This window comes from Bombus terrestris, chromosome 13 (genome assembly GCF_910591885.1).
Source record: "Bombus terrestris chromosome 13, iyBomTerr1.2, whole genome shotgun sequence".
In the NCBI taxonomy this organism is placed as follows: domain Eukaryota; kingdom Metazoa; phylum Arthropoda; class Insecta; order Hymenoptera; family Apidae; genus Bombus; species Bombus terrestris.
Window position 1 is genome coordinate 8,203,482 of NC_063281.1, and position 24,782 is coordinate 8,228,263.

Sequence of the window (24,782 nt, forward strand, 5' to 3'; positions counted from 1 at the left end):
AATCCATACTCGGTATTCATTCGCTGGCTCATTCGTCGACCCTCGAACCGAACCTTCTCTCTTCCTCTCTATCTCTTCTTTCGCTTCTAACCCCCGCCGGTGTCGAGGCTCGATGCAACTCACCCTTCGTATACCGTCACGGGAATCTTTTCAATGCATTTCACCGCCAGCTTTCACCTTTCGCCGGATATTTCTAAGCAAATATTTTTTTAATAAGCACACCTACCACTCGGTTCGTTAATACGCCTTTTTGCAAGTTTCTCCGTATGTTTCTACGTAAGAGGATACCAAATTACATTCTTCTGGAAGTATCGAGATGGAATGCCTTGAATTTGAAAAAAACCGAGTTTGTATAGTCGACGAGTGAGATTTAAACGCATCTCAAGAACGTTCTTAAAATCAGTGACACGAAGACAGATGCTTGATGAGATTATTAGCACGAAGGAATCCCATTTTGGAATACAGTTCCGTGTTCGTCTCTGGAGATGGCAAAGCGATGGAATCGCAGAGCGTAATCTCAGCAAGGCTGATCAAAGGAGAAAGAGGGATCGATGAAGAGCGTCGAACGCGAGCAAGGAAACTTGGTCGTCGTTCGCCTGCACTTTTAACGTCGCCGCGCTTCGTGTCGCCTTCGTCCCAATTGAATGAGAAAAAAGAGGGAAAAAATGGGGAGAAAAGGTGGCCCGGCTGTAGCCGTAGAGGAAAAGACGAACGATAGTAGGAGACAGAGTGGAACAGGGATGGAGCATTCCTTGGGGTGTTGCAGCTTATGATCATGCAACGAGATGGGCGTGTTTTTAGGTTGCTCTTTGCTCCGCCCCTAGTACCGCCCCATTGGTGGTTGCTGTTACCTTCGACTCGTGACCTCCCTTCACCCTTCTGTCTGCAGTTGAAACCTCCGTTGGGTTTCGCCAGCAGCCACCGCACACACGTCAGCAGCGGCAAACTCGGCGCCTCCAACGGCAAACGGATCGTTCGTGATCTCCGTCGATCATCTGCCAGGGATCAGCGATCAACCATTTCCACGGCATCGCGAGGAAAAATTTTTGTTAAAGAATCGAGGAAAGTCCGAAGTGATCCGTTGTGTGCTTGGTTCGCTATGAGATTACGGGACAAACGGTGAGAGCGACATCCGGCCGCTGTACACGCGAGCCTATCGTCTGTGCCCAATCAACAGTGTTGTTTCGCTAAAAAGGAAGCTTTAGGAGGATGCAGACGGCATAGAAGATAGCGACGGATTCTAGGAACGGACGTTCCTAACGGAGAAGCCGAGTGGTTGCGACGTTTGACCGGAATGGCTGACATTTGGGCGCTTGGCTACTCTGAAACCTAAACTTTGCAACTTTCCCATCGAAGAATTTCGTTATTCGGAGTGAAAAAGTTCAAATCGCACCTCTAAGTAATACACCTGGGTCGTATCAAAGACTACCAAAGGTTCGCAGGCATTCAATCCGTCGATGTGATGAACGTGAATCGAATAGAGCAACAGGAAATATTAATTTGCTGAGAGGTTCAGTGTCAAGCGTCCCTGCGACAATGGCGCACAGTCGAAAATCGAAGCGAAAAAATTGATCGTGAGCTTTCGATAATGTCGATGGCTAATTTGAGAGACTTTGTTCTAGTAGATGCCGACCTGTCGAAGGTCGTCGCGTATCGTCATGAGTTTCGATGCTTCTTTGAACTGGTGACCCAGAAGGAGTTTCTCGTTTTGCAATGTCGCGTTAGACGAACGAACTGCAAGATCAAGTAGAAAAGACGCTGATGCTGCAACTTCATCGAGAAGTTTGAACTCTGCTCTGGGAGTCCTGTCTGGGTGAAAGTGTTCGGGATTATCGGAGGACCGGAACGTGTTCAGATCACGGAACTCGATTCGATCGGGCTACTACTAAATTTTCACGTATTCTGTAAGTACTTGATTTATTTCCGCTTGTAATATAAATAACTAAGTATGATATAAATAGCTCCTTTAAAAATTATCCTCCGATAAATTTTCTTAAGCAGAGAGTTTGATATCGATGCACTTGTAATATAAATCGCTATTCTTCAAAAATTGCCCTTAATTTCGTAGAGATCTCGATACCGGTTGTGAGACATTATGATCTTTGAAAGGGAATCAGTGATACGTAGATCGCGCATTCAGATTTCGTCAGATTGTACGTACAAAATCAAATAATTTGGAGAGGATTACGATACGGATGACATAGCACAATTAGCCAGATTTTATAAGTGGATGAAACGGAGGAACTTCTTCCCTTCAGGCTGCTAACTAAATGGATTAAAACGCCCGTCGCGCACGAATATCTTGTCGAGCTGACACGATACAAGTACACATTCCATCGCAGAATATATTTCCATCAAGGACACGCAAATTGTCACGCCAATAAATTTCAATAAATTGTAATAGAACATCGGTTGAAAAAAATCTACGATGATTTATAAAAGCACGTCTTATCGGCACCCATTGAAATCAATCAAAGCACCTAACAAATCCATAAAAATCCAAGACACAAAACCGTATCAGCGTCGTTCCCATTGGAGCGATTCCTATCCAGGATAAGCGTCGGATCGACGAAGAGCGGTGGAGATCAAAGACCATTTTCGAAATGCTTTCAACGCGCCCGGTAACATGTATCGTGGAGAGAAAATCACACACGTGAAGTTTTTTTTCGTTGACGAGATTCTCTCTAAGAAAGAAACCACCCTGTACACGTACCGTGACGCATTAATCGACGAGTGGCCGTACAAGTGGCACTGGAAATTAGCGAACAATTAGCTCGCCCGGTTTATGTTTTCTAAACAAGCGCGGCCGATCGACGGCCCATTATTTCGAAGCATTCGTGCAACGCGGCTATCAAGCCTACCAACTTACGTACCTACCTACCTCTAACGTGTACGCAAGCTTTACCTAAGTGGCTCGGGGTTCGAGCGTGTCCGAAGTATTCGAGCAGTATTCGAGCGTGGTAGTACTTAGGCTTTTCGAGTATCACGGGGCTCGAAAAGAGGAACACGTTGGAGGGGCTCGGAGAAGGGGTCTTGTAGTGTTTCGTTGCGCTTAAAAGGAGGGGGTTTTACGGAGAGGGTTTCGCTGCAAGGCAGCTTTGGTGTTGCAGCCTCTTCAAACCTCGTGCAAACACTCGGGGACAGGGCGTTCGCCTGGTACGACGATTAATATCCCAATAAGGCCTCGTTCATAGGGCTCACTCGACCAAGCTGCTTCGTTCTTTATTCATTGTATCGTAGCTCCTCCCGCGGGATAAACTGCCCGATACCAGGGTGGTTCCGTCACTTTCTTTTTTCCTTCGTCAGTTTCCTCAGGCTTTTCTTTTATCCGAGGCATGCTAGACGGTGCCTTTTTCGCGCGTCACATGTGCGTGAATTGATTACTTTTTCTGGCACAGCAAAACTACGTTTATGTAAATTCCATTTATTTGAAAGAAATTTTATCTAGTGCCTGATTAAACGAACTCTTGCTGGTTCGATCTATTCATTCGAGGATGAACTCCTGTTATGTGAATTAATTATATGAACTATTTGTCCATCAGCAAGTTCGTATAAACGGAGATCTGCTGTACCTAGAATCGAGATACTTAGAGGCTGATCGTTGATCGGCTGCATCGAGTTTTTAAACGATAAAATAATAAATTCTGATAGTGAATAAAAAAATAATTATCGGAATAGTAAAATTAAGAAATTTTGATAAGATTGACTTCCGAGTAACTCATTTATCGTATAGTCGGGTGAATCTGATGTTACAGAAATGCGCTTGTCCTTTTACTGATTAATATGCTTGAAGATTTTACAGAAAGAGATCGGGTTTGTATTCGAATTGATCGCAGTTTCACGACGAAATTGCAGGAAGAAAGAAAGGCACAATTTCATTTCGTTGCATCGAATTTGTCGGTGATCGTAACTGGCGCAGCTGACGAGCAAATTTTACAGCGGGCCACACGATTAGCATACCTATCACGCGTGCGGTGTATGTCATTTATTCGCGAGAGGCCACGGCTGAAACGGCTCGTTGCTATATAGAGATGGTAATTGCAGATCAGACCGCTGAGATGTGGCCACGTATCCCTTCGAATACAGAGATATCGCTTTATTAGTCGATTCTGGTCCCGTTTATGCTCGTGCCCTTATGGTGTTCCGCGTTCGCTGTTTTATTGACAGAGATAAACGAACCTGCCACCGAAAATTTCTCGTTACTCCGACGATGTGTGCTGTTAATTAACAAGTAATGAAAGATTAGAGAAGGGGAAGGCATTCGAGTTTGATGGGGATTATAAACAAGAAAATATCGGTCGTAAATTAATCAGAGATTATTGCTCTTCTAATTGACTGCTTTTCAACGTTTCTTTTTCGGCCAATTTTTAACGAATGAAAATTCATATCGAGAGCAAGCGAAGAATCAACTTCAACCGATATTTTCGTTCTGTAAATATTTGAAATAAGAAGCAATGGAGGTAAGACGGGGGAGATACTCGAATCCGAGGGAGCCCGTGCATTTTCCTCCTCTTTTTCGTTTTATTTCTTTCCCGCTCTGGATGCTGAAGTTTCGGGGCATTATTACGCTACTTGATTTCGCATCGTGCCAGCTGTCTCCGATTATTCACCATAGAAATTTTGGGGGATTCGAGTTCAAAGGGGACCCCGCAGTCCTCCGCTAATATTTGAGGAGGCCCCGTGTAGTCTTGGGTCTTACCGGACGTTAAGCTCTAGTTTCTGTTGTACTCTTCCACATTCTTTGCCTTCTACTCGACGTTACAAATTTGTCGAACATCGTCTTGTGTAAATATCAACGCTCTCTCGATATCTTTTCACGTCCTCCTTTCTCCGCCTCGTTTCGATTTCATTTCGAAAATTTGGCGACAAATAGTCGTCGCGCGACAGCCAAGAAACTTCGCTTTGGAATTTTAAAATTCGTTGCGCGCTTGTTAAAGTACCTTCCAAGAGACACCGGCGGAACATTAAAACTTGGGGGAGATCACGCGAGCAGAACTAAGTATTTCAAGTATCCAAACAGGGGTTGAACCGTTCGCGAAGAGACTTCCAAATTTCCTGTCACTTGCCAAAGTACTTTCCATCTTTTGTTTAAATTTCTGCTCGTTGACACCTGCTTTCGCGCAAAACGATTATCATCCCTGTACTCTCGACAAATTCAAACAGCCATTAATAATTTTCACCAACAAAGATGCGTTAAAAAAATGAATTTCCTTGATACGATATCATATAATGCCGAAGGCAATAAACAATCTTCCTTTACCAATCGAAGAACGAACCTTCTTGGCGGAATATTTCACGGATGCGCCAGAGTGTTCCCGTGGCAGGCTCTGTTTTAAACGATCCACGAGCCGAAGACCACCCTTTCCGCCTGTTTTCCTTCCTTCTCTCCCCGTGAACCCGTCTCGCGCCGAGAATCAGCGATAGTTAGCTAGATAGCACTCGCAGCGTTGCAGGGCTTACATCGTGGCGGGTGGATGTCGGTTATACCTGTACGCCCTTTCGTGTCTTAGTATGTTGCCTCTGTATTGGACACCGTGCGTGAACACGTACGACGATATCTGTCTCTAGACGTATACGTGTAGGTGTACCACAGGTTAGTCACTCGCACGGTACACTCGCACTGTTACGCGTACCGAAACACACGTACATACATGCAAGACGTTATCTACCCTCTCGAATTTTGTGTGGGTATGTACGTGCGTTAGATGTGTGCGGCAGTACGTGTGGCCGCGAGGTCGAGGATGGGGCTAAAGGTGGTTGGTATCTTGTTGGAGGGTGAGAAATACGAGCTGGCCACGAAGCTCTTGCAGAGGCCTTGCGTGCACACCGATCGAGCTGCAACGAAGGAAGATAGACAGAGGGTGGAAAGGAAGGGATAGAGCGTGGCTAAGGGTTGCTCCGCCTGTTCGCACCCCCTTCTCGCTGTGCTCTTTAAAAAATTAGCTTCTCGATGCGAGCGCCGGCCGCCACCGCGCTCGCGGATTTTTATCTTGTCGCGTTGCTTTCTTGTTGCTGGCCAGTCAGGTAGCGTGACTGCATTTTTTCACTGATAATTTACGCGCGATGAAACAATCGGGGAATCTATAATTGCTCCCGGGGAATCGTTGATCGTGTAATCTCTCGTTCGGAATGCGAGTTGTTTTCTTCAGTTCGAAAGATTAAGTTGCAGACACTAAAGTTTGTGGGATACAACGTCGATAACGAATCCATTTTGTTAACTGGGGAATTTGTTAACCGGCTTGATGAATCATTGAGCTTTTTAAATTTTTGCCTTTCAATTTAAGGAATAAACGGAATTTTTATGATTTTTGTAAAATGTGCATTTAATTTGAATCAAGGAGTCGTCGAAGAGCGAAGGAATCGTTCAAGAATAAGATCGCTCGAGCATTTTTCCGGCCATCGTTTTTTAATTCGTGCACGTGTAAATACGTCAAAGGGTGCGTATGAGCGTGCACAATTGGCACTATGAGACAGGCGCGCACCGTGGGTGTAATAAATCAAGATAAAGTTATGATAAACAAATTAGTCGGCACTGCCGCCCCTCACCGGTGTTATTGTCTATCGTATATCTACCTACAAATTACCAGCCGTCCCGAACACCTCGGGGTAACTGCTACTCGCAAGTCCTGTGCTCGTCGTGTAGTGGTCACATGTACGGGGGTTGGAGAATATTCAAGGGGTAACTCGAAATTAATGCACTACTTCCTCTCTCGGCGTAACCTCGAATTTCATCGTACCAGTGTGCCCTTTGCTTATTCGATGATCCCAGTCTGAGCTTTCAGTGGAACTCCTTTAAAGGCAAATCCTCTCGATTTCTCCAACGATATTTTCAATCGATTCGTCTCATCGTATTCTATTCGCCAAATCAAGATCGATCCCGTAATTTGTTGAATGTTTTTTTTTCTATTTTTTTTAAATTCCTACGCAGACCACTAAACGCTAACCGGGAGAAGTAACGAATCGTGGAAGCAACGCGTGTGTCGTTCCTTTGCGATTTCGAATAGAATCATATCCAATCGGAGAATTCTGAAAAACAAAAAGTTCACCGAGATCAATTTTATTCGGTTCTCCGCGTGGCAGGATCGTGTGTATTCAGCGTGCCTTCGAAAAACGAGGATCGGCCACGCGGCTCGTTCGTTCGCTAATCTATGTAAAATTAATCAACCGCTCCATTTACCCGTTTAGCAGAATCTGCAGCGTCGAATTTCACCAGAACAACGCTCGTGACACCGATCGAGCAATTCTATCAGCTACTCCTCGAAACGATTTTAATTGAACGACGATATTTCGCGGCCTGTTCCATTATCGGCGCGAACATTCGCTGGCAACGAAAGGTGCGACGTATCCAGTCTTTAACACCAGATCAAAGATATCGATTTTCGGCCCAACCCCCGCTGTCCTATCTCGAAACGAACGAAGACATTAATTTGACTCGCTTGCGACGAGTTCGGACTTTATAGTAAATATATACGAGCCGTGGGCAGGTGATGCAACTCTGGCGGATCATCACGGGTCGTTTACTTTAGGTAAAACCTCGTTTCGACTTCCTCGCAGACGGTATTTTCTTACCATTTCTGTAAAAAGCGTTTTGAAAGCAAAAAAAAAAAAAAAAAAAAAAATAAGAAAAAACGGTAGTCGTGAAGAATATTTTGAACTTCACGTCGGCTAGTTTCAGATCGACAGAAAGAGAAAATCGTTGCCGTCCACAAATGGAAACCCGTTGGCCGGAACGCCACAATGTGGCTGAACATTTCCATAAACGCGTTCCAGCGTGTAGAGGAAAGAGATTCGCCGCGTCGAAATGTGTATCTGGACTATTTATCGGTGTGGCAAGAAAAGTTCCTTCATTCGACTCTGCGTGAAGGTAAGGGGTGATGTAAAAAGTACTTCACCCGCACGGTCTTCATTTTAATTAGGGAATAAATGCGAGCCATAAAAAAGATGCCACTTGGCCAGGAAAGAAGCTCCGCTATCGCATGATTATCGCGTTAGAAAAAATGTATCTGACACGTTCTATAGAGTTAGAACGGCAGCTAAGAGTTATGAGTTCCGTCGTTGAAAATAATTATATATGTACATAGAAGAAACTTTGTTTGTATTTCTTGCTCGATATTTTATTCCACGCGCATTATATTATAGCTTGAAAAATGAAAGGACGTGGAGAAGTTTGGGGAGGAATTTAGGAATTAACTAATGTTTAAGGAAAACTGCTTCCTCCTTGTCACTTAATTATAGAGCAGATAAGACGCTAAGCAAGGAGGTATGTTTTCACAAGACACGGGAAAATAATAAATTCCCATGTATAGGTGTTAACGTGATGTTGCATGGAGGGCACCGGAGGAGTGTCCAGTCACGCTATGGAAATTATGACGTATTACACGATTGCCTTTTCAACGTCGCATGCGGCTTGCCCGTGCCGTGACTAATAAGCAGATGTAATGCAATTTAACACGCATCGTATTAACGACTGTTTAAGCCGCTATGTTTTTCGATCGAACTTAACCTTGTTTTCCTTTTAATTCTTTTCATCTTCATCTTCGTTATCTTTTCGTCGTGTCCCCCTTTTATTACTCTTAAACTCTGTTCAATTACTCTTGAAAATCTTGAAACTTTATTTTGGAATTAAGTTTAGGTTTTAAACTGGAAGCCCTTGCTTTACTGTTTAAGAAGAACTTGGTGGTCGATAAATACCATTAGTAGCTAATTACTCGGCTATTCGGATTATCTCGATTACTTTAATTAACCAACCGTTTTGAATGAACTTCACACGAAGGTTCGCGCGACCTATGCATATGCAAGAGGCCTCCATGTCACCAATTTGCTATTTTAATTTTTATGCGCTCCTCCATTAGCCGACGACCTCGTTCACGCGATATATCTCGCACGCTGATTAAAGTGCATTATCGTGTAAGTATTTTGCGATCCTGCTACGTGAATCTTTTGCGTTACGGGAAACCTTCGTTACAGTGCAATGCGTTCCTTCGACATTTTCTTTTAAATTATCTATCACGAAACTACACATATTTAGACATAATTATGGTAGAAATGGATATGAAATATCATTACGATTACTCGCGCTACAGTATCTGCGAGCAAATGATCTGGTATATGATGGGAAACACCGAATTCCGGAAGTGGTGAGACGACTCCTTTCTGTCTGCGCCCCTACTTCTTTTATTTCTTCTAATTTCATTTCACTGTAGATTTGTTTAACCATAGAACGTCATTCTTCGGGCTTTTTCCCACTTAAAATTATTTCACCATTGCAAAGAAGAAATTTGTGCTCGAGTAGAAGTAACAGAGGACGGCTAGAATGTAACAGAAGTTTATGGACGCCGGAAGTTCATGCTTATTCACTGAGCACCGAAAGGGCGACCGGGTATAATTTACGTATAAATTAAGCCGAATGAATCAACGGCAGACGATTAATCGCAATGGCTTGCTCGTGATAATAACAATGCCCGGCTTGTTTACGAGCGGTAAACGAATATATTAGCTTTTTCATTATACCGCCACGTGGACGTGGCCGTGTCTATCGTGTCTACAATTTGCTCGCGATACCTGACTTCTCCTGGTACAAACAATCGCCTTTCGCTTTTTCGTATTTCTGTGTTTATTCCGCGAATACTAACCTACCGCTTTTATTTAAGTTGGCCAGGCAAAACGAAAAAGAACAACTACGAACAACGCGTTGTATTCGACACTTTTTGAGTAACAGTAACTCTAACCGAAAAGCACAAAAACGATAGAATCGAATCAATTTAAAAATATAGTAATTCTCACGATTCATGGTGGTCGAAGGTATGCACGTAAGAAGGGAGGAAAAACTGACAACGGGATATAGAGGGTGGATCGTAGGAAGTAAACAGGCCGTGAAATTACCTTTTAAATATTAGATTATGATTAAATGTGTACCTACCTCGAAGGCACTAAATGTTCACCACTGGTCCCCGCCTCCGCAGCCAGTTCATAAAGCTGACGATGGGGATGGTTTATGGTGGATGAGACTCAAACCTCCCTCTCGAGGGCTATATCGCGATATCAATCAGCTCTCGGCATCAGATAAGATTCGCTGCTCAGGATACTGAGTGCTTTTCAAAACGTGGATGAGGTTTTCTTGTTCGTGTCCTCGTGGACTATCAGCTTCGACGGACCAGGATGAATCCACTCTCGTTAAAACGGCAACTGATAATTTTTTTTTACTAAACGATCTCGACATCCGCGTTCATTCGCATCCTCGTATATTATCAGGATATCAAAATCATGTTCGATAAAGTTATGAAAGGGGATTTACATAAATACCAATCGATGAAGAACGCTTGCAAGCGAAGCTTGTTATAATCCTCATCAGGTGCGAGATAACGCGACAATGTCGATTTTGTCTGCGGCTAATTGGTATCGTTAATTCACCGTGCATCATAAACGCTCGCGGTAGCACCTTTGGCAATAAATATTCCGACCTCCCCCGTTAGAATTTAAAGGGCCTTTCACACGTGGACGAAGACCGGGACGCATAGGTGAGCATGATGGGCAGGTGTTTATATCCGGCCGGTGTTGCATGCGTGTGCATACATATGCATACATATGCATAAAAAGAAGGATGCCCAGTGGGCATTCTACGCCCACGCTCTCGCTCGTTCTCCGTCTTTCTGTTCCTCTCTGCCGCCTGTCGAAAACCTTCCGTCGCCATAAGCATATGCATTGCTCACTTAGCAAGATTGATATAACCCGATATATATCTGCTATGCCAGCGATAAACGCGTACGGTTGGACGACGTTTGCCGTGTGTGAGTATACGTGTATGCGCGTGGGTGAGTCAGTGTGTTGAAGCGTGCGTGTGCATCCGCAATTACGCGCAAGACGGAATACAGCGAAGGATAATTAATGCAAACGAGGTCGAGTCGGGGAAATTTCGGTTCGACGAGGCACCCGCTGCGAAGGTGAGAAGTGGAATGCTTCTATGTAGAGGAGAAAAAAAAAGCGAGAAGAAGGAGGAATAGAAAGAGAAAGAAACCTGTACAGAAAATATTTACGGGGCCAGGCACGGGCTCATAATGCTCGCCCTCGAGATAAGGAAATTATTCGCGGACAAGTTGCTACGGGCATGTTAAGGAGACGATATCGATCTGGCCAGACGGTTGCTGCAGAAAAATATCCTTTCGCGTTGTTGCTGCCTGTCAGTTCGGTTTCGTGATTGTCTATCTGAGAGAGTAAAGGCGGCATGTGCATCTGTTAAACGAGTTTTATTCGAGTCCCTTGTTGTTTCGAGGGTTCCCGGACTTTTTAACGCTTATTTCGTGAGCCGTACGCGTGAATCAAGGTAAACTGGAGATTTCCCGGTGTTTAAGCAATGGAATTTATTTCGTCGACTTTCTAGAAACGATCTTGCCATTTGTGAGAATGATTAATTTTTCGATAGAGCAGATATCAAATTCACGTTACGGATAAATGGTACGAAGAAACTGGCGATATATAAGAACATGGTAAATATTCTTTATCTATGAGATATTTCATGGTGTTTTCTTGGTATTGGCCAACAAGTAGCTTTCACTCGAGTCCCCATGTTAGCGTCCCGTTTAACGGCAACGAGAACTTGGAAGTCTCCGGGGAGAGTTTGCCGACTAAAACCAACCCCTACTGACGATTCGAGGGGCTGCGCCACAATACAAGCAATAACACGTACCGCCCTCTCCCTTCTCTTCTTACAACGTCATCCCCGTCGCCCCGTTGCACGCACCCTCTCTTACCTTAATCGACGAAGGATGATTTGGTCTTAAATAAACTTCTCACCTCCATCGACGTAGACCACATCCCCCTTCCGCGACCCTACCACCCGTTTATCACATAAATCGTCGAGTGGTCACTTTGATTATGGGCTCACCAACCCCGTCTTTTTCTTTATTCGCTTCCTCTTCCTCGTCCTTACAAATTTCGGATTGAATTCGATTACAGAGCAAAGACCGCTCGGTTCTCGAGGGCTTTGCCTGATCTCTCACAGCCGACGTCGCTGATTTGATCTTTGGCTTAATTGTTACAAATCTCAGAAATCACTATAATCGAAAACTCTTTCGTCTAAAACGATTCAGAATTTACATACGATTTTCCTAAATTACAAAATGTCTTAGCTATGGTCTTTTTTTACTCATTTCTTTGACATTACCTACACTTCAAAAAAGGAACCTATGACTTAAACATGGCTGATCTCTTCAATTGATGAACCTCTTATCCTGTTCAGTTGATTAATCCTCTCTTTAATCAACAAATCTCGAGCCATCGAGTTGGAAAGCCGATTTCGAAAAGCGAGGCTGCAAAATTAATCTGACAAAGGTAGTTCCTACGAGAGATGAAATTAGAGCGATCTCGAATTCCGTGTGCACACCTTTGCGGCCAGGCGTAGTCAAGACGGAGCGTAAAGACGAACAAAGGATCGATCGAAAGGCGAGCGTTTCAGTACGAGGCGAGACGGTATTATTCATCAGCAGGCGGAAACCCTTGGAAGGTAATAGACCGACATCCGGCCACGTGTCTTTACTACGATGGACCAATGAGATTCGAGACACGGAGGAAAGAGACGAATCTCGTGACCGATCGAGCCGAAGGTCCAGACGAAGCGTCGGCACGCGCCAGAGCCATGGAATTATTCAAATGGAATTCACGAGCCGAGCCAGCTGCTTCGAGCTCGATCAAAATTGGGGGAGTGGGTCGTACGAACGACACTTTTTGTGTGTCGTATGGCTGTTTCTCCGTCTTCGTTCATCCCGTTTTCATCCTCCGTCGCTCGTTGTACTATACAGAGTAGATTTATCGTTGAAAGGGAATCAGGGTTTTTACCCTTTCACTGGTAGATTATTTTATCCGAAATTAGAAGATGTAAGAAAAGTTTCTTGAAGTTTATGCAAACTAAGATTTTCACGAACTTAAATAAAGAAATAATTTCTACGCACAGATTAAAAATAACGAGTAGCTACTGTAATTTAGATACTTTATACGCTCCTTACGTGCATTCTGTGCATTTTCATATCATTAGATTCTCCGTAAATGCATAAACCTCTGTGCATTACTTATAAGAAAGAAATCCAAACGAATCAACTCAGACAGAGTCTCGATTGCTTTTCGACCACGCATGGCAAGCACTTTTCATTTCGACGTTGAAACGAGACCTGTCTTCTCCTTCCCAGATCCTTGAGAAGCGAAGAAAAGCCAAGGATCGTTTCGCGAGTAAATATAACAGACCGTTCAATGCTGTGTGTCTTTTCCAATTTTTCTGAGTAAACCATTTCCGCAAGGGTCTCTCCCTTATCGTTTTCCTTGGTGTTTGAACGTTGGGAGAACGAAAGGAGAAAGCTGAGAGAGAACGTGAAAGAGGCGGGTGAGGTCAGAAAGCGAATTGCGACATTTAATACGTAATATTCCATATAATCTTGTATGAAAAGCTTCGCGTTATGGTTCGCGGTAGGATAAAGACGGGGGAGAGAGAGAGACAGACAGACAGACAGGAAGAGAGGAAGAGGGTGATTTCTCGAGGGTGGCCAAGAGACGGTTAAAGGCATTGAGCCGTCCAAGCCACTCGCGAGAACTCCGAACTCTCTGCTCCTGCGTTCTCCGCTAAAAACCCCCGGGGGTTGGGGGTGGCAGATGGCAGCCGTCGGACTAGTTCTTTCCAACACTTTAACCCGTCAGAATCGGTAGACACTTAACCCCTAGAAGGGGATACGTGCGATCAACGATCGTAACAAGACGTCTTTCACACATCTTTCTCTTGATGTCTAAAATTTGTTAACGAATTTAACGAGTTCATGCTTGATATATAGGGCATCGTATATCGTTACTTAATATTTCTAAATAGTTAAAGTGCTAGTAAAAGATTGGAAAAATTTGCTCACTGAATAAGGCTTGAAACCTTAACGCTTTAAATACAGCTATCCTGAATAGATAATGATATTAGATTTGTCATTTTGTAACGTTTAAAGGAAAATGTTTACAAAAATGTAGCCATACTTAAAGGGTTGAACAGTCCTTTTATCTGAACTTCTATTCTGAACACTATGGTATAATAATAATATCGACGAATTTCTGATAAATTAAAGTTGTACATAATCGACGAGAGCGCTCGATCAACTTGAAAATGATGGGAGAAGTTCATAATTTCGTGGACGGAGAAGGACGATGATAGAATGGAGGGACGAGTGATTGAGACACGCCGTAAGACAGGTTGAATCGAAGCTACTCCAATCGTGGAAGGTCTCAGTAATCGATTCGAGTAGCAAGGAAGTGCGGTTTCGAGGGGCTTCGAATGGCGGTTCGCCCGGCCAGGAGTGTGTTGTTGGCGGATTTGACGTGCTTATCAATGGATCACAGATGTAATAGGCTGCACGCACCCCAAATCGACCACATAACTGATATCTGATAAGGAACCAATAGCCGTGACGGGATTTGCGTGTGACTATTCATGCCTTAGCTCCCTTCGCTCGACTTGTTTGCTCGTTCGTGCCGTAGGAAATTTATTTCGCGATTTCGAGAAACACGGCATAGGACGGTAAACTTCGACTCGATCGTACGCTATCCTGGAAAAGTAGGAGAGACGTGCCACGGTGTTTCGTCTCGACTCTATCCTCGTATTAAATTCACGGTTTTGTCGATGGCCCTGGAACGACGACGTCCTCGAACAATTCCTCGCGTCGTGAAAATGGCACATTGCGAATTTATTCTTCGATAACCAAATATTTCAGTCGGTCCTTTGCTAAATTATTTCAAATAACCTTCGCCTTTACCGTGATTCATTATGCAAATATTTCACCGGTAGTTTCATGTTAAGAACACTTATAAATGATCGAAGAACAAAAATTTCAAAAATTACGTTTTTTAATGGTGATGGCAAATAACTGTCGAAACGATAGCCACGTTAAAATAAAAGGTAGAAGGGTTAAGAAAAGTTAGAAGAGATTTGAAAAGGTTAGTCGAAGCGTTTGGCGTTTGGAAAGGAGGCGTGTTCCGTCATCTGGCATTCCGTTTCTTTCAAAGGAAAATACGATACCGCGGAGGCTGATCATTTTAAAGGTGGACTATAGACTCGTCATCCGGCCGGGCACGCGCCACTCAAGGATACTCCCTCATTCACCATCAGATGATTCTTGAAGACGTGGATAAGTATATCGTACGAGGCAAATGGCACGCAAGACTTCCGGTGCCACCCCTATCCATCCTCGCAGTACCCCCCCCGCTGGTGTCGAATTTGGTCCATTCTTCCTTCGAAAATCGTGATCGCGATTCAATAGCGTGAACGGAAGCGGCGGAAGGGCGCTCGCAGACGTACGCCACCGTTTGTGTATACGCAGCGTGCCTTACGAAAAACCTCTTTTGTAATGTACATTGTCTAGGGAAGTGGGAGGAGACGGCTGGGAATATGAATGGAGAAACAGAGCTCTATAAGACTCGTAAACTCGACCGCGATAAGGAATTGATTCGTTTTTCGAGGCCTCTGCTATATATTAATTAACGAGATCCAAATATATGAAATTTTATATAATTTTTAGTAGTAGGTACTTCGATGTAACTACGAAAATTTGGTACGACGAGAATAAAGCGTATAATTTGATAAAGAACGAAAATAATTTTTGTGTACGTAGGTAAGCTTATTTTATATATTTTATTTTAGACATTGTGAAATTATTAAAGTGTAATTATTCAAAGTATTATTTAAGAGAAAATTTTTCAAGACGCCAAAAAAATTCTTTATGGCGCGATAAGCCATAATTTTGTATTTTTACATCACATGAAAGATTTGGTTCTACGTATGTTTTGCTTGAAAAGATTCCTGAAAAGTCACTGTACGTTTACAGCCCGCAGGAAGCCGAACGATCATAGACTCAAGCGAGTCGATAATAATTTGATTTCTCCCATTGCGAGAGTGAACGATTCCCATCGCAGCCGTGGAGTTTCTCGACAAAACGAGCGCAACGCAAACAGGCCGTCTGTGGGGTGACTGAATAGGCCGCGAAGTGACAATGGCGGTACCAATTGTTTTCCTGACTTTTATCCCACTTATTATTCCGCGAGACTATTATGATCGTCGTTGGCGATCGTCATTATGTTTGACGAAGGCCGACAATCTCAAGTTACGCGGCCATTGTCAGCGGGGTGCAGCAACGACGCCGAAAATGCAAAATGAACGCGCACAGACGGTGAATCGAGGCGCCCGCTGTGGCGATCGTGAACTCACGTAGCCAAACGGCACGTGTGCACTTTTATACTTAATGGATGGCCTCCTGCGTGCTTGTTTTTCTATAAATCAATAGCCTAGAAACTATTAAAATCGAACAGTTATGTTAATAAATTAATTTCACTCTTTCCAATTCTCGTAATTTTCGTAAACGTAATTTCGATGATAGTGAATCGCTGTTTTTGGCAAAGAATATTGCTATAGTCGATAAATGGTAAAAACATTATACAAAAATATATTTCCGTTAGTTTAAATAAAAAGTCTAAAAACCGTTGAGAGCCAACGAGGATACTAGGACTAAACTTAAGAGCAGAAACGAGAAGGACGAATCGGTGATAACGAGGTGTTCCAACCGGGAGTTGAAACGCCACGAGGCGAGGGGTAATAAACCCCCGTAGACTGCGCAGCTGTGAACCCCCCGCCAACCATGCTCGACTCGACGATACGTCGAACTATGTGAATTCGAGATGCATCGAGCCCAGTGGGATTCGTTGCCATTTTGGAAAGCCGCTCGTATTCATACAGCCACGCACGTGGGCGCCAATTTTTTTTCGACCCTTGCACGCTTGCTCATACGCAGGGCTCTCTGGAATCACTTCGTTTTCATTTTAAACAATGCGCCTTTTGTTGAGCGCTCAGTTTTCCTACTGAAATTTTGTCTCTGCCAAGCTCTTTTTCTGTAAACGACGAGAATCTGAAGAAATCTGAGAAATTCATAGCATCTCAATATTTCCATTAATCTCCACGCATGTTGCCAAAATTGTACTTGAAGTTTGACTCGCGAATTTAGAACGATCAGATAGTCGTGTTGCACGGAAGGTAATTTTCAGGCATTATCGGGATATGTCGTTGGGAAACACACGGTGCAACGTTGTTCGACGGATAGAATTAAACTTGGTGGAACGGCCGGAAAGTTCCTTAAAATTAAGCCATTTCCCCGTACACGATTCGAGAGCAGTCGAGGAGCAAAGTAAACGGCGCACAACTGAGCGACTTAATTCAGAATATACCGGCGGAATATAACACCGGGGTACCCACCGCTTTCCGATTCGTGCGAGGCGACTCGCAATTTATTCCTCTTCGCCTCTCTTCGCCTCTGCCACCACCACTCTCCAATTAACTTTGAATCACCCTCTCCGCGAATCCTCTCCTCATAACGCGAAACTTCGAAATCAGGAGTCATGGTGCGTTTAAATTCCCCGGGAAAAAGAACGCACGAGATCGTTTTCATTTCACCCTCGTTTCTACTTACAACTGCAATTCAAATTCCGGCCGGTTTACCACCCTCGCGACCGAACACAAAATTTTGTTTCGTCCTTTATTGTCTGTTCTCTCTTCTATTATGTATCTAGTCGTGGACCCAAGATACTTTTCTCTTTCATATTAAATATTTTTAAATAGAGAAAATGGAAAAAAGTAATACATTTTTTGTCGAGAAATTCGACCCCCTTACAAAGTTTCTAAGCCGACTAATTTTGGAATCGGCTTACGCGACATACGTTGGATGTACGGGACAGAAAGGGCGGGTTTGTGGCCGAGTTATGGGACAGAGGATAAGCAAGTGGGTATGTATTGTGCCTCCTGTCATCCTCAGTCGAGCTTTCGTTACCCCAAATGCTAATTATATGTCAACTGTTCACGCGCCATATCATGGAAGACCGGGTGTCACGGATGGAACAATAAGGGTGGCTCGAGCTAATGGTCCTCTTCCACACCAAAGACGTCTCCCGGACCTTGAGACGTTCTAATAAAAATTACACAATGTCTGGCAGCTTTGCGCGCGAAAACTGCGTCGTTTCATTCGCATCTGATGTAAAGAAACAGCTTTTAATTTGAAAGAAAACGTGTTTTTAATCGGCTTGTTCTTGTCACATCCTGTGTTTCCTTTTTTCTCTGTCAAAGTGACAGGTGATAATGTGTGACATATTTTTACGCTATCATCCATGGTTAAGCAACGATTGTAATAAAGTTAAGCGACAAAATTCGTTCGGTTCATTTCCTTATCGCCACTTAAGGGAAAAGAGCGATAGGCGTGTGACCTCATGAGCGGGTATTATTCGCAGAAGGACTTGCTGATTGATGCAATCTGTACACGCAAAACTCCCATCCGCCCACTTTCACCCCTTCCGATTTGGAATGTTCATATTGGGGAGTCTCGCTGTTTCGAATCATCCCTGCTTACCGTTTTGGGGTTAACTGATTTTATCTTGATAAACGTGTATCTACTTTCACGATGTCGCATTACAATTTTACACATTTTATTGATGTTTCTTGCGTTGAACGTTGCATCAAAGGGTAGTTGGTTACGAACTGAAGTGATTATCGTCGTGGCGGAGACAACGAAGAAGCAAATGGAATAAGAAAATGAAAGGTTGATCGTCGGAGCGTAGGAGAGGAGATAATTAATGGGTCGACAACGGAGCGGGTAAATTTGCAAAGCCATTTCAAGTTTCTTCGAGCTCCTTCAACTTTCTTCGAGTTCCAGCGATTCGCTCGTCGTCGTTTGATAGTTTACTGTAGGTGATTGAATTCTTCGGACGATTTGTAATCGCATCGGTAAACTTTGTACATTTAACGCCAACCTCACCTGACGGGGGTGCTCCCGTGTTCATCGAGTGGCTCACGAAAGCCGGGTATCGTTTCAGCCCTTCTATCGACCACGCGAACGTCCTTCGCGCGTTCCGAACATTCGCTGGTACTCGCAACTTCGACAAGCGTATAAACGACCCTCGAAAAATTCTCATCGATCTCACGTCATTGTAAAAACATTTAGAAGGTACTTAACAGATGTTCAGATGATAGAGAATAAAAAGGAAAACGATTTGCGCGATATATTGGTGTACAAGATTGATGAATATTGGATGCACACGAATGAACGAAAAATTAACAAATTTCACGCAGATCGATTCCAATGGAGCAAGAAGGAAGCAAAATGGTCCCAAAGTAGGGTCGGCCATGCTTCAGTCGATATTGAAGTAAATTGGTAGAATTGTCGGCTGCCGCAAGGAGCAACACTGATTACCTCGGCCGCTCGTTAAGTACTGTAACAATACTAACCCCCACCACATCCCATACGACTCTCCCCTCTCGTGTCACTTTTCCGAGGGTGATAGATCCGTTGGCCAATCCTGTCGCCTCCATCCCCACCGTTTACCCTGCATTTTACGTCTTCTTCTCACCCCGGCTCGACTGCGACGGGTTACAAAACGGCAAGTGACGATAAGCCAGAATGAGAAGGAGAATACACCGAATGGTTGTCTCTAACTCTCTCTAGAGCATCGCGGACAAGGAAGGAGTCAGTGTGACACGTTCAGTGTAGAAGAGAAAGAGAGAGCGTACGTTTGAATGGTAAAAGCGAGGACATGGTGTAAAGAAGACGCAAAAGGAGAAGAAGGCGCAGAAGAAGAGAGCAAGAAAGAAAGTAACGCAGAGGGTGAGAAGGGGAATGAAAAAGACAAACGAAGTAAAGGCAGAGAAGAAAAAATGCAAAGAATAGACGGCATGGTAACTTGTTCATTAAGAGGGAAAAAGTTAGAGACTGTGAGAAAGACGTTCGAAAGAAACTACATAGGGAGGAGAGGGAACAGGGGGTGGAAATCGAAGTTAGCATGGAAGAAGGAGGGTACGAGTCGTAACTTGCATTTGGAAGCGCTCGAAGGCACATAATCATATCCTTTGTCATTTAAGTCGACAGTTGCTCGGCTCCATGGCGATGAAGTCGACGTCTACGGTTTTCTATAGGTCATAGGGGCGTTTCGGGGGTGCGCGAGGAGATCGTTTCCCTTCTCGAGTCTCGCTTCTCACACTGGTCTTGCTTTTCCACTCCTTGTTCCCCGGTTATTAGGGCTGCCTTTCGCTGTGGGACAATCGAAAGGTACCAGCTAATGGGCGGAGCTTTTGGGCAGGACCACTGCGTCATATTCCACCCTATCGACGGCAGTTCGGTATTTCCACCGTTTCTGGAAGCATGCATTTTTCATCGTGGTTAAGCACCACGTTTGCTTTCTCTCTGATATCGAACATTTTACCATACTCTCTGAAATTTTCTCGTTCTACCACACTTATTAACTTTACATTTTTCAAATTAATTTTTTGTCGCGCAAGATTCATTGGTTTTTTCGGAGTTTCCCTCCTTTTTTTGAAGAGAATCGTAAAGTTCGATGAAACAGAAGCGGGTGTATTACGAAGCCACCAGCCAGCAGTCCTATCCAATTCTAACCGTCATTCCAAGTCCAAACATAACGCTATTCTACGGAGCAAACATTTCTACTTTTCGACGTGCAAACCTTCCGTGATACCTCGGGGAAGCTTGCTCTTCAACTGTGCTGACCATTTCGCGACTCATTCAGCCCCGCCATTCATTCCCCGTATCCATGTTGCACATGCTTAATGGCTACCTGTATATTCATGCTGTTTTGTACGCGAATCAACATTCAAATTGCGTATGCATATGTGATTATATCGAACGATAGCGTTGCCTATACACTTAACGATTTATCATTTTTTAAATAATCAGGTTTCCTTTTGATGCTGTTTGGAAATCCATTCGAAGCAATGAAAAAGAAGAATGAAACTAAACGACGTTTAGCAGCGTTTAACTTGGAGACGAAGTGCGAAACACAGCATTCCCTTGTCGCCGTTCGACGTTTGTCAGCCCTCATCGTTCAATGCGGAACGTACTTTTTTTATGTCAACACGAGGGCCAATTGAGTGGATATAATAACGGTACCACATGTTTCATTCGGATTCGCCGACATGTGGGTTCCGTTCCGCTAGTTCTCTCCGTGTACGTGCACTAAAACACTAACAGACTTCTGCGAAGGGAGGATCGTAGCGACCACGTAACGACAGTCCTTGGAGTCATCAAATTGATCGCCATGATTTGGCTACTCCCCCATTATACGACTGTTAAAGCCTCGTGTACACTACGTTCCTTCCCGGCAATTGCATCAGTCGATTCGGTTACGATGGATTTTTAAACATCGTTCTTTCTTCCTCCTTCCATTCCTACTTCTGGTCACCCACTCGGATTCTTAAAGTCGTAAAATTATAATTATCGTCGAATCTGTCGTATCCTCGTTATAAAAAATTATCGATGATTTTGAAATTAGAGAAAAAATATAATCGTCTCAAAGAACCTGTTTGCTTTGCGTAACAATGCATAATGTTGAAACCCCAGATGTTTGTTGAAACAAAAATTTGAGGATTTAGATTTATCTGTACCACAAACGCCACAAATTAGCGTTATCGACTCATAAATGGATCTTCAGATATAGGGGTGGGTTCGTCACTGTTGTCGACCGTAAAAACAAATTAACTGATCCACGGAAAAATTAACTGATCCTGGTACGTCTTCGTTTCAGGTCTCTATCATGCAACCGTTCTCAACCGGCAGTACAATGGCGACCGAAACACCGACCAGTCTTCCGCCAGAGAGGGTTACTTCACCCGCGCCCTGCAAGAACTTGACCTTCTCCATCGCTAAAATCATGGAACCGGACAAACGTCTTACCGAGCAGAGCAATAATCAGCAAACGACACCGCCGCAACCTCCACCGCCTAGCATTCCTTCGTTAACTTATTCCGCGCATTTGGAATCGGCCTTCAAGAAATACGTGCCAACGTTGAGGCATCAGAATCTCTTGCAACCCTATTCTCTTCTCTATTATCATCCGAATTCGTTGTTGAGTGCCTTTCCAGCACCACCGCCCACTACACCCACCGTTCCGCAGAATTCACCGCCACCAACCACCATTCAAAAAGCTTTCTCGAAAATGAGCTTAACAGCGATTTCAGCCGAGAGCCAACGCGAGAAGAAGAGTCCCGGACCACGGAACAACGAACTCAACACGACGAACAAACAGAAAACGTTCACCTGTCCCGAATGTGGGAAGGTGTTCAACGCACATTATAATCTAACTAGACACATGCCAGTTCACACGGGAGCTCGACCGTTCGTCTGCAAGATCTGTGGCAAGGGCTTTCGCCAAGCGAGCACCTTGTGCAGGCACAAGATCATCCACACAGCGGAAAAGCCGCACAAATGTCCGACATGCGGCAAAGCTTTTAACCGAAGCTCGACACTGAACACCCACAGGCGCATCCACGCCAATTACAAGCCGTTCGTCTGCGAGTACTGCGGCAAGGGGTTCCATCAAAAGGGGAACTACAAGAATCACAAGTTGACGCACAGTGGCGAAAAGGCCTATAAGTGCAACATCTGCAACAAGGCGTTCCATCAGATCTACAATCTGACCTTTCACATGCATACTCACAACGACAAGAAGCCATTTTCTTGCAAGATCTGCGGCAAAGGATTCTGTAGGAATTTCGATTTGAAAAAACACATGAGAAAATTACACGATACCGGATCACCTGTATTAAATAGCCTAGGTACTTCATCGCAAAGTCACAATCAACAGTCTGGTTACGCGTCGGTACAACACGGAGCCGGTGGCCATTCGTTCGTCAATCCTTTCTTGCTACCACCGCCTGGTACTACGAGTTATCTCAGCAAAATGTTGTGACAAGGCGACGGTATTAATTACCCGAGGAAGACACAGTGTCCTTTGATTCTCGGAGCACCCTGTTACACGGGGGACATCGGCCAGTTGACGCAACCCTCGAAATGAAGAGACCTTCATGAGGAAGATGTCGATGATTAAAACACGCATATAGAGGGTGAAACTGGAAATAAACGAATACAAATCGTCAGGTTCTTACGATGAAAGTAAGTTGTTTCCAATACGAAGGCTGAGGGGAGATACCAAAGACGCGGCAGAGACTTCGACAAATGGGGAACGTGTACGTACGTGTTACTGCATCCTTTCGAGACAACCAACTACCTCATCAACAGCATCCAAATTGTAGGAGATTATTTCTGTTTTATCTTAAAGCTAGTCTCAGGTCTTTTTCGTCAGAAAACGAAATCATTCCCAACAATTTCTTTCGGATATCTCATTTAGAAACTGTTTTTTAACCAGACAGAATTTCAGCACCGAAATGAATACATCTGTATTGAAAATTCTCTCGATCACGATTGCCAAGTGAATTATCAAGCGATTGAGAACGATTCACAGAATCGTAATAGATAGAAAAATCGTTTTAAAATTGTTCTAAGTTAAGTAAGCATAGAAAAAAGTCTTTTGGGAAAGGGAGCTGGCAAACAACGATATAGGTGCGTTCATTTAGAAAAATTTCCCCGGTACGGAAGTAGGAATATTCTTAACTTAGAGAATCGGAATCGGACAACGCGACGGCCAATGTAAAAATGCCGGGCAAACAGCACGAATAATCGAATTAGACGATTCGTCGCGGACAATTCTGCCAGGACAATGATATTTTAACCGAACGAGCAGTTGCCAGCTGCAAAACACGGATTGAATATGTTGGAGAACGCAAATAATCGGTCGTATAGAGCGAAATAAACTACACTGGGAGGTAAATCAACAGATAGACAGAGGAATCAGGGATATATAAACGTGTATTGGCACGAACGTTATATCGGACAGCGGGTCCCCCATGACATCGGATTAATCGTCGCATGAGAGCTCAATCGGTGGTATCCTGTGAGAGATGATTACTTATTTATGTAAATATTTGTAAATATTTGTACCTGTGACAGAGAGTGATTTCGTTACAGCGCCATTAATATCGGTGCGCAGGGATTATTATCGACGATAGAAAGAGAAAAAAGAAAACGAGCGATATGGAAAAGTCGTAACGGCTGTGTGTATCGTCGTGACGATTCGATCGAAACGAGAAGATGAGAAGGAGAAAATTTCGCCCGAATCGGGGCGCGTCTTTTCATTTCTCTTCTCTCGCGTAGGAAGCTCGCATAGGAGCTTCCCTGCGGAAATAAGTGTAGAGCAACGTACACACGCGTTGGACGCATTATCTTTATCTATACTTAGGCGAAATGTATAAATCGGTGTGATAGTAGCTTTTAAGTGACGCGTAGCGAGAACGTGCAGAAAACGTTGGCCATTAATTAATATCCGTTGTAAAATAACGCTTAGGTACGTTCGCGATCGATTGTTGGCCATCGAGTTACACGCGGTCGTTTTTAAGAGCTTTTGCAATAGAGAAAACGAAGGGAACAGTCGCTCGCTGTTCTCTGTTTTCGTGCGTGTATTTCATTTTCATTATGCATTTTTATTTACCTCTTATGATTTTTCAAATCGTACTATTTCACTTTCTCTTCCTCTTCTAGTTTGCAGAAGATTTTATCGGGAATTAAACGCATTCTCTACTGGTTTATCTTAATATCTTCGATTACTATTGTTCCTTTTTATTTTTTGGAACGGAGTTTAATATATTCGAACGCAGTTGAAACAGATTTCTCCAGGGAGAACTTAATCGATTCGTATTTCATGTTTCTACCGTACGGACTAGATAAGCAGCCATTAACGACGAGGCGAATTAATTAAGCATGATTAACGGCGAAAATAAAGAAACGTTATATATGTAGATAATCGGTAGAGTAGATGAAAATGCATATGTATGTGTCCCCTATTGTAAATATGAATCGATCCAATGCAATAAAATCATCGATACCAATGAA

The 24,782-nt window shown here is 43.7% G+C and overlaps 1 protein-coding gene across 3 annotated transcripts; it reads left to right on the forward strand.

Moving 5' to 3' along the window:
- On the forward strand, positions 1-24,782 carry LOC100651771 (fez family zinc finger protein 2). 3 transcript variants are annotated; one of them, XM_012315316.3, is made up of 2 exons: positions 1-1,904; positions 21,583-24,782. In XM_012315316.3, exon 2 carries the CDS (start codon positions 21,592-21,594, stop codon positions 22,744-22,746), a length of 1,155 nt encoding a protein of 384 aa, XP_012170706.1. In that variant the 5' UTR covers positions 1-1,904; positions 21,583-21,591; the 3' UTR covers positions 22,747-24,782. The 3 variants fall into 3 exon arrangements, with proteins under 3 accessions (XP_012170706.1, XP_048267184.1, XP_048267185.1); XM_048411227.1 differs by lacking the exon at positions 1-1,904 and adding an exon at positions 19,492-21,005; XM_048411228.1 differs by lacking the exon at positions 1-1,904 and adding an exon at positions 21,044-21,497.

Coding starts and splice junctions, on each gene's coding strand:
- LOC100651771 (XM_048411227.1), top strand. CDS start 20,952: ATGTTTCATTCGGATTCGCCGACATGTGGGTTCCGTTCCGCTAGTTCT. Junction 21,006..21,582: donor GTTCCGCTAGTTCTCTCCGT/GTACGTGCACTA, acceptor TCTTCGTTTCAG/GTCTCTATCATGCAACCGTT.